This window comes from Amphibalanus amphitrite, unplaced genomic scaffold, assembly GCF_019059575.1.
Source record: "Amphibalanus amphitrite isolate SeventyFive unplaced genomic scaffold, NRLGWU_Aamphi_draft 000657F_arrow, whole genome shotgun sequence".
Classification (NCBI taxonomy): Eukaryota; Metazoa; Arthropoda; class Thecostraca; order Balanomorpha; family Balanidae; genus Amphibalanus; species Amphibalanus amphitrite.
Window position 1 is genome coordinate 1 of NW_024882151.1, and position 10,228 is coordinate 10,228.

At 48.3% G+C, this 10,228-nt stretch overlaps 1 protein-coding gene across 1 annotated transcript; it reads left to right on the top strand.

Moving 5' to 3' along the window:
* Positions 1-6: 6 nt before the first annotated feature.
* On the top strand, positions 7-1,384 carry LOC122364130 (L-galactose dehydrogenase-like). The gene is made up of 5 exons (XM_043334239.1): positions 7-38; positions 260-383; positions 542-674; positions 817-989; positions 1,245-1,384. Exons 3-5 carry the CDS (start codon positions 582-584, stop codon positions 1,348-1,350), a joined length of 372 nt encoding a protein of 123 aa, XP_043190174.1. The 5' UTR covers positions 7-38; positions 260-383; positions 542-581; the 3' UTR covers positions 1,351-1,384.
* The last annotated feature ends 8,844 nt before the right edge of the window (positions 1,385-10,228 follow it).

The following is a 10,228-nucleotide window of genomic DNA, read 5'->3' on the forward strand; positions in this document are numbered from 1 at the left end:
GCGCCAGCAGGGCCTGGTCCGCTACGTCGGCATCACAGGTGGGCGATATATACGAGAGTCTTGTAAGAGATATATACGAGAGTCTCGTAAGAGAGTCTTGTGGCTGGGCTTGACAAGGGGCTGCATGAGGCGATTGTGGGTCAAATGCTTTGCTTGTGAGTGCATACTGTATTGTCAAGTGTGGAATGTACTGGATATTGCGCTAACTGACTTGCGTCGAGTGTCTAACATATTTGGTGCACTTCTCTTGGTTCCTCAGGTTATCCCGTGAGCACGCTAAAAGAAGTGGTCAAGAGAAGCAAGGTGAAAATCGACTCAGTTTTATCGTACAGCCGAAACAATCTCCATGACAACACACTGGAATCATTTATACCATTTTTCCGGTAAGCCTTGGTGCTCAAAACGGACGTTAGCATATGATTTGCTAAAGTTTCTAACACATAATTTGTAAATATGTTATCTTACTTCCCTAATTCAATCAACATTTACGTCAACTTACATGCATTCTGGATGTAATCTGGTCATCTGCTTTGACCTCCAGTGAACGGAATATCGGCGTCATAGACGCCGGGGCCACCTCGATGGGTCTCTTATCACCCGTGGACCCCCCGGACTGGCACCCTGCCTCTGAGAAGCTCAAACAGGCCTGCCGCGAGATGAAACAGCTCTGCAAGGTATTTACCATACGGCAAACACCTGCACAAAAACATGCATAATCAATAGTGGCCTGCTGGCATGCCCGGTTTTGAGATTGAAAATAATCGTTGGAACTCCGCAATGCACATTTCCTGTTGACGTATTCCGCTGTTCCTCCAGTCGCGCGGCTTTGACCTGACCCGACTGGCGCTGCACTACTTCCTGACCCGGCCCGGTGTGACGTCACACCTGATGGGTGTGACGTCACCGGAGCAGGTGCGTCAGGACCTGGAGATGAGCCGCGAGCCAATCAGCGCCGAGGAGACGGTCATGCTGCGGGAAGTGCTGGACAGGTGCGTGGAAACGGCCGCGACCGCGATATACCATTCGTTGGCGTGTTTATCGGTCCATGTGTATATGTTATACACACTGCACACTGCACAGTGCACAGTACACAGTACACATGCACTCAAGTAGACACTGCACAAACACTGCGTAACGTTAATGTGACATAAAAAAGTCTTTAGCTCTGTTGTCGCTTTTGGTTCTGTGACGAGTCACGACGGTGATTGTTTCCAGTGATAGGTAGGTATCCCGTATTTTCGCAGGTTCGCCAGCTTGCCTGCCGAAATTCGTCACTGGGAGGCGACCAGCACCGACAATTACTGGGAAGCGATCAACAAGGCCAAGGGAAAGAACAAGCTCAGTGTATAGGCAACGATATTTTGAATAAAATACATTCTTATTTGCTGTTGTTTAGAGAGCACATGCCCGAGTCGGTTCTAAGAGACGACTGGAGTTGAACGAGGAATCGAAATCCGGTCACATGAGCATCTATTATGATAATTCGGCAAGTTATATTTTATTGTAAGGAGCATGCAAAAAAGGAAAGGCATGCGGTTTGTATTGAGACAGTGCCAGTCAGCTAATAGGACGACACAATCCACTCGTCTGGGTATGCAACGGCGTGAAAGAGGCACGACTATGAACATACATACTTCACATTTGACCAGGCATCGGTAGGATTGTGATTGCAGGATTGCAAAATCCTGATTGCATTCCTTTTTGGTGGATTGCACCTGGATTTGAAATCCATTCCAAAAAACAGGATTTGATTGCGGATTGGATTGCATCATACTTCCAATTTTTGCAATCCAATCCGGATTGTGTTTGATTAGTGCTTTGAAATGGTTTGTTGCGATTGAAAATTATGAGATCGGCTTCATCGGCTTAATGTACTTTGCTATCAAGGGCTTTACATCGAAACTTGAAATAATTTAAACGCTTTTAATTTAAACGCTCCAAATAATATACGCTGATGAACTACATAGGAGGAGCAAAATTGCGTATTTGAGGGCGAGCTTTAAAAATATAAAACACTGGTTGGGTAGAGGTTTAAATGTGGGGGTGTTTGAGGCAAAAAAATATTTCCCATAAAATACCTGTGCCTTAGATACGAATTACTTGCAAGACTAGGTACTAGAAGTGGGTGATTTGGAAATGGAGGCACGGCCCTATGCCCCCCTCCCTCCCCCAGATCCACTAGTGCACATAATAATACAACAGGATTGCAAAAAAGGATTGCGGATTTGATCACAATCCAAGTGAAAAAAGGGGATTGCGGGTAGGAATGCAATCCACTTCGGCACTAGTAATGTGGATTGGGAATGCAATCCTTTCAAAAAGGATTTTACCGATGCCTGCATTTGACTTCGCCAATGCACAACGGTGACATTATTAATATGTGTAGCGTCGCATTCACAACTTGTATTGGCCATTCTGAATCTGGATAGACCCGAATTTATCTTTTTGTGCATGTGCACGCTGCGCACTGCTGTACCTAGATGAGTGTAGGTATATGTTCACTTCCTTTGTTCAAACTCCACCGCAGTTTTATGTTTGTTTTTCTCTTGGTGGACTTCCTCATCCCATATTTATATAACGGGCCCGTCTGTGCCTTGAGCAAGTAGTGCAGGGAGTGTGCGCTGACTATTGTGAGGGGATCTTGAGGAAAGCAGGCAAATAAATGAGCGATGAGAATGCTCATTTTGCCATGATAAAACAAACTAATGTTCTGAATTGCCGTCGGCCGCACAGTTTATGTCAAACAACCATCTCACTACACACGCTAGCTTAGGCTGGTAACTGTCTTTAAATGTAGGGCAGCTCCATGAGGCAGCCGGAGCACATTCCATCACGGTCCAGCTCCGCCGTGAACCCGCACGCTGCAGCACACCGGCACCTAACAGCGCGTTCCATCAGACGCGGCGTGCCGATGGTCTCCCCCTATACATACATCTGCCCGTTGGCATTCCGCCGCTCCCCGCTCGGTCGGTGACCAGGTGTGCCGCCGCCGCCGGGCTGCGCCGCTGGGCACCCCTCGGTCGGCCGCAGGTTCCATCGCCCCGGGGCAGTCGGCTCGGCCCGAGGGCCCGCGCCCGCCGGCCGTCAGCCACGCGCGCGCCGCCGGCAGACACGCGCCGCCGCATTCCGCGCATTCCGCGCCGCCGCTGGGCGCGCGGCGCACAGGTGCCGGCATTCCGCCAGGGGGCGCGCTCCCACGACCCGGGGCGCGCGTCACCTGGCGGCGCACGGTCCGCCGGCACCCCGTGGGAACTCTCTCAGCGCGGCGGCAGGAGGCGGGACGGAGTAGGAGCCGGCCGGCGAAACGGACAGCCCCTTGGGAAGGACCAAACGGGAAGATATGTTGGTAAGCAAGGGTGTCTTATTCTTTTGGGTATGCAATTCATAACTTGCAGTTATATGCTTCTGCAAATCAAATGAAGTACTGATGAACGTCTTGTAAGCATATAAAAAAAGAGATAAAACGGAGAAATGGAACTTTAAACGGTCCTCACTCTTCTCCAAAACGGTTCTTGGGCGACATCAGCAGCGTGACTATTTCAGGCTGTTTTCAGGATGATTCTTCAAGACCAGTTAGGTCGAGCTCGTGCAAAGGTCGTTCCAATCAAATCAAAACTCAGCAGAGCAACACTCATTCTTAAACAATTCAATTTTGGTGGAAGCAGGTGTTTTCTTTTTCTTTTAGGGCATCACATTCCATAGAATGTTCCGAAAACTTTATCCCTTCTACTCATCCTTCACACTTCAGCATCGTCATGTTGTGGACTCATCGTATCTGCTCGAACGCTTCCCACTGGCAGTGCCAACTCGTCATCTGCGGAATACGATTCTCTTCCATGTAGGGGAGAGCGGGGCCAGTTGAACCACTTTTTATATATTGACATGCACAGCGAGATCTAGTTGTCATATCGAAAAATGCACAATGCCATGAAAAAATATGCTCTTTTGGCTTAATTTTAAGATATGTAAAATTATGTTTCAAACATATTTTGCTGCCAAACGCATGCTTATAAAACAGCTCTACGCCCGTTTCAAATGACCCCGATGCGAGGGTCAATTGAACCAGCCCATGGGGTCAATTGCACCTATCCTTAGCAATGGGATGTTTTCCTCTTTAAGGCCACTTTCTTAAGGAGATATTTTGTCCGGTTTACTTTTCCAAATGCTACATTCAATAGGTCGTTGGAAAGCTAAAAGTGCAAAGTTCGTCAAAATAGGTGACATAAAGTACATAGACTATGGTAAAATGGGCGGATGAGGAAAATGAGAAATTTCTCAGGCTATAGTGTGCTTTCAAGCAAAAGGCTGGAGAAAAAGGGGTAAAAAATTGAGCTCATGGTGTGTCGTTTCGGGAACTAGCGAATGAAGTTTAGTACCGCCGTTCACCGGTGGATGGCGCTAGCTGGTAGTTTCGGCGAAAACTCCGTCTGAGATGTTTGAAGGCTTCCCTTAACCCGGCGGCCGCTGGGCCTCCGCGCCACCCGCCGGCCGCTGGGGGGGGGCATATAGTTGCCCCCCCTTTACTTCTGCGACGATATCGTCGCAACGCGAAGAGATAGAGAAGCGAAACTTTGCACACATCTTCCTGAATACCTAGCCGAGGTTGTGTCCAAATTTGGTGTCGATCCCATTTGAAGTGACGTCACAGTGACGTCATAAGTGAAATTATAGATTTGCGTCTCTCATATTCCTTACGATACATCAGATATATGGGACCGAATATAAAGGGTCAATTATTGGTCAGACACTAGATGGAAGTGTACTTAGATGTTTTAGGATGACAGCAGGTTTTGTCTAGTTCATTTACAGTTGAGTTTCATGCTCAGCGTCATCAGAAACGGTCCATATCGGAAAACGGCAAAACTTTATGACGTCACTGTGACGTCATCTTAGGTGCTACAACCACCAAACTTTCCTCAAACATTGCCTAGGTATTCATTTGAAGCTATGCCAAGTTTCACGTTCGTAACTCATCAGGTTTCGGAGATATTGCACAAAACGTAAAGGGGGGGGCAACTTTATGCCCCCCCCCAGCGGCTCGTGGGTTAATCCCTTGTTCAAACATGGACCCCGTCAGCCCCGGCAGAGGTATTTGTCCAGTGTACCCACACCGCACCTGAGGACGGGTCAGCTGAGGGAGGGGAGTCACTATTGTGGCCCGAGGAATGCCGCGCCGGTCGGGGGACGGGGTCGGGAGGAGGGAGGGGGGGGGGAGGAGGTAGCGCCGTTCTTGTGGTGACGGGCTGGCTTGTCGCCTGGCTACGCTCAGTCGGCGAGGCGCTGCGTATGACCCGGGAGCAGCTGAGAGTCCATATAGACAATTGGCCCGTTTGTAAGCACGAATACTTGGAATAGGTATTGCTGGTGCAGAATTTAAGCATAGAATTAGGGACGATGTTTTTTTTGCCAGATTTTGTGTAGGCAGGTACATGTAGGGAATTGGTAGAAGTTTATTGTGACAGTTTCCAAAAAATCAGTCCAAATTTTGTTGAGATATCGAGGTTTTAGTGACGTCATGATATGAGTTTTCGACAAAAAGCGACACATGCTTAAAAAAAATCATAGGTAAGTAAAAAATCACAGAATAGATACAGACATGCCGTAAACGTCATTGGACTGCCAATACCTACCATGAACAATCAAATTGCCATCTTCGATTTTTGATTACCTATCGTTCTACGGTTTCCAAAATCTTGAACGGAATCTTGGCAATTTCTTGTGACTACTTCATGACCATGATGCATGCATTTCATAACCCGCACCCCGCTGGGGGTCCTGGAATTAGGTACACGCCCTGCTGGTGGGCGGGGGTGTTTGAACACCCCCTTTTAACTCGGCTCCATGGGCCATGTAGCGATACGGGGAAAGCGACGTTCGAAAAAGCGTAAGGAATAATGGCGAAATTACTTAGGTCACTTTTTCGGTCAGGTCAAAGGTCAGGTCACCAGAGGTGTTTTGGACCCATGCTACTTAAAGTCCAATTTCATGTGTTTGACCTGACCTTGACCCGACCTGTGACCTTAAAATTCAACTTTTAGGTACTCATCGGAAGTGTCTCGTCGCGTTCTTTCGTTTGCCTCCTCGTCCGTTTTGCTGCGTCTATTGGTTCTTGAGTTATCGGCTGGGTAGCTCTATTGGTTCCCGAGTTGTGCGCCGCTTTTTGAAGAAAAATGTTGACATAGGCAAAATTTGACTTTTGGCGTCCGACCTTTCACCTGACTTAAAAAAAAACGATTAACTATTTTCTTCATTATTTTTGACGCTGTTTTGAATGCCACTTACCACGTGTCACCACGTGGCCCAGGAGCCGAGTTAAACGTGTGAAAACGCCCCCTCCCCCTCAGCACGACACGGAAAACTATGACCATCTGCACGGTGCGGGTTAACTTGACAGTTGAGCTTATCAGTTATCCGCCCCCTTCTAGCCAAACGCTCATCCACTGTTTTAGCTCTATATACCCTGGTTTTAGCCTGCGTCAGGGGAACTGAGGACGCCGAGACCCCCCCGGACCTGGTGGCTTCCCTGGCCCCTCAAGCAGATGGATGCCGAGTTGCTTTGCATCGTTGATATCGAGGACATCAACGATGTACCCGGTCAATTTTATTTCGCCGCCGACCTGAATATTATATGGATGGTGTTGGTCTGGCAGGGGTTTGAGTGAATTTATCTGTGGCCATACTGTACTGTTCGCCCGAGAGCTACAGTGGCGTCACAGAGGTCAATATTTTTATTATTACCCCTTCCCACACAGTATTCATTTTATTACATGGCCGGTGATGGCCCACTCCAACACGCTGATAAATATATCGTTAAATATGTCGACGCTCAGAAGAAAAATGACAAAAGATTCAGACGCGCGGATTGGTATTGGCTGGACTAACATGGACTAACATGGATGGAGTTGTCATGGACTAACAAAAATATTTAATCCCTCAGAATGAATACTATATTGATGAGAAACCGTCAAGTCAAGTGCCCCAAGGTACGGTTCCGTTATTGGTGAATAACTTAGCAAAAAAAAAAAAAAAAACGGCCGCAGGGCCGCGATTTTGGCATCATCGTGTTCGCCTCGTTCAGGGGCATCGAATGGTATACTTTTTGTTTGGGTGAGGTCAACTTAAAGGGACCCTCCCACCTTCAAAAAAGCTTATGAATTGGCATGAAAGTGATGTCGCTCGGTTCAGAAAGAGCGAAAACGAATATCTACCAAATTTCACCGAAAAATATTCACCGGTTTTCAAGATATTAGACTTTTACTTTTGTTTACTTTTTGGGATCTCCGCTGTTCCTAGCGACTTTATTTGGAAGCAATAGTTTGGCAGCTGAAAGTGCGGCACTTGTTGCGCGCAAAGCAGCATATACCACCGCGTGCTACAAAACGTTTTAGTCAAACATTTAAAAATCGTTAGATATCTGCGCTGACGTCACACATTCAGAGGGGTATTCCTATGCATTAGCCCCTCTGAATCAAAATGCTGCAATTTTGAAATTCAATATTTCCGATTTAAGGCATTTCTCGATGTTGTGAGTGCCGAAACCGGTAATTGTGAGCCAGGGACCCCATTTTGGCTATCTCAACTCAAATCTAATGTTAAGGTGGGAGGGTCCCTTTAAGGTGTTGACCTCAGGTCACGGTCAGGTCAGCACCCCCAGGTCACGACATTGGTCGAAGTAGGTTATATCGCATATTATTCGATTTGGCAGGTCTTCCTGAGTCCATGGGTTGCTTTCCCAACTCGCTAGCTCAAATTGATCGGGAGTTATTGACGAAAAACTAATATGACCCTAATGATGTCATAAATGACGCCACACGAGGTCAAAATTGCAAAACTGACGCATGTTTCCTTGCAAGGAGTGCATCAAAGCACGATTCTGTGTGCTTGAGATAGTTGGAGATCGTTCCCGGCGCCAGAATAGCAGTTTTCATTTTTCCCCATTGACATAATGGTGAGGTCACGAAAATGGCCTGACCTCATATGACCTTTAGGAAATTCCGAGACATACAAGTTATGAGACTCGTAATGGATATTAGATCATGCAAGTTTCATTTCCCTGTGAAAGCTACTCTGGCAGTGAGGGCGTTGCGAAGATGCGACATCTAACGACCGTGCAGAGGTTCCCTTGTGACGTCATAGGTCAGTGACCTGCCTGACCTGAAAATGCGGTTGGTGTCAAAAGATCGGGCTTGAATCAAAGGTCAGGTATGCCAAGTTTAAGCTCTTTATCGCCAGCGTGTTTGGAGCTATCGCGAAAAACCCTATGGGGGTCCCCCCTCGGCCGGCGAGGTTTAAACCTGTAGGTTCTATTGTAGGAAAGAATGGGGAAATTTGGCCTTTTTTTAAAGAAAATGATGTAACTTAAAATTGACGATATATTTCTGCATTTCCTCAACGCTGGTAGGTGTCGCATTCATTTTATTTTACCAGTAAAACGCCTTTTGGGCGAGGAACGAGCGAGCGAGATAGTGAGCCCTGCACGCGCGGAAGGGCGAGAGGGTACTTCCAACGGGCTTGTGCAAAGCACCCTTCTAACCGGTCGCTAGTGGTGTGCCAAATTTGAACGCAATCGGCCCAGCCGTTCCTGAGATCTGGAAGCGGCATTCTGCACGTGCGCACGTGCAAGCGGGGTCCAAACTGACTTTTGCACGGCACCCTACTAACTGGTCCCCAACCGTGTACCAAATTTGAGCGCAATCGGCCCGGCCGTTCTCGAGATCTGGGAGCGCCCCCTGCACGTGCGCACGTGCTGTAGCACCCCAACCTTAACACATGCAGATGAATTATCTGATGGAGACCTAACTGTGTACTGAGTTTCAATTCAATCGGCCCAACCGTTGTGCCGTTATTGAGGTTGCAATTTTGGGGGTTCTTAAAAAATGTCCAACTTTACCACGCGCCATGTGCGGTGGCTGGCAAGAACGCATGGTGGCCATCACACCACAGAACTTTTACGTCCAAGTGGCATTCAGTAAAGAAGACCGCTTGTCAATCGGATGTCCCGTTCCTAAGATATTAGCTTTGGAAGAGCGTCCCCACGGCCGGCCGGCCGGCCGGCCGGCCAGCCGCTCATACTCAGGATTTTCCCTTAATTACGGAGCGAGCGAAGCGAGCGTAGTCTTTCCTTAGATTAACGGAAATTTCTGAGTATGAGCGGCCGGCCGGCTGGCCGGCCGGCCGTGGTCACGCTTTTGCGAGGCTTATATCTCAGCAACCACTTGACCGATTTACACGCGGCAATTTTTGTAGGGTAGCTTCATTCCTTCTACCAAGTATTGGACTATTCCCGATGCATGTGGGTGACCCCTTATGCACGTGCCACGTGCAAAACGAAGAGGTGTCCGTTTTGTAATTGTTGCAATATCTCGGTAACTACTTGGCCGATTGCGCTGAAAGTTGGCATGTAGGTAGGCACCCACTAGGCACTGCATAGTGCATATCCATGTGCCAGAGTTGGGGCGCTGCTGCACGTGCGCACGTGCAGGGGTCGTTTCCAGATCTCGAGAACGGCTCCACCGATTGCGCTCAAATTTGGTACACAGTTAGGGACCGGTTAGTAGGGTGCCGTGCGCAAGTCAGTTGGGACCCATTTTGCACGTGCGCACGTGCAGGGTGCCGCTTCCAGATCTCGAGAACGGCTGGCCCGATTGTGCCCAAATTTGGCACATCGTTAGAGACCGGTTAGTAGGGTGCCGTGCTCAATTCAGTTGGAGGTACCCCCTCGAAATTTCGCACGTGCAAGGCCCACCCTCTCGCTCGCTCCGTTAGTCGCCCCAAAAGGCGTTATACTGGTTCAGTATGAACTCGCTCGCTCGCTGCGCTCGCTCGCTCGTAATAAATGTCTACAAAGCGGCTAAATTGCCCCACCAGCAGGTTTATTTGGCCGGGGTGTGGGGCATTTTGGCCGGTGTTAGTTTAAGGTCGGGATTTCTTGTTATAGGCGAGTCAGCTTCAGATTAACCCTATTAGTGGCAGGGGGGGTTGTTTTTATCCACCCCTCAGGTTTTTCGGGAATATCTCCGAAACCGCTGAAGCTACGATGCTGAAATTTTCTGACTTTTCCTAAAACTAAATTGGGCACATTCACTGAAAATTTCAAGTTCATAACTTTACCAGGGGCGGCTCCAGAGCACTGGGAATTGGGGGTCCTATTCGTGAAGCGAGTCATTTGGGCGAAGATCACGATGCTGCACCAGTTTTACGAACAGTGAATGAAAGGTATCATGTGATA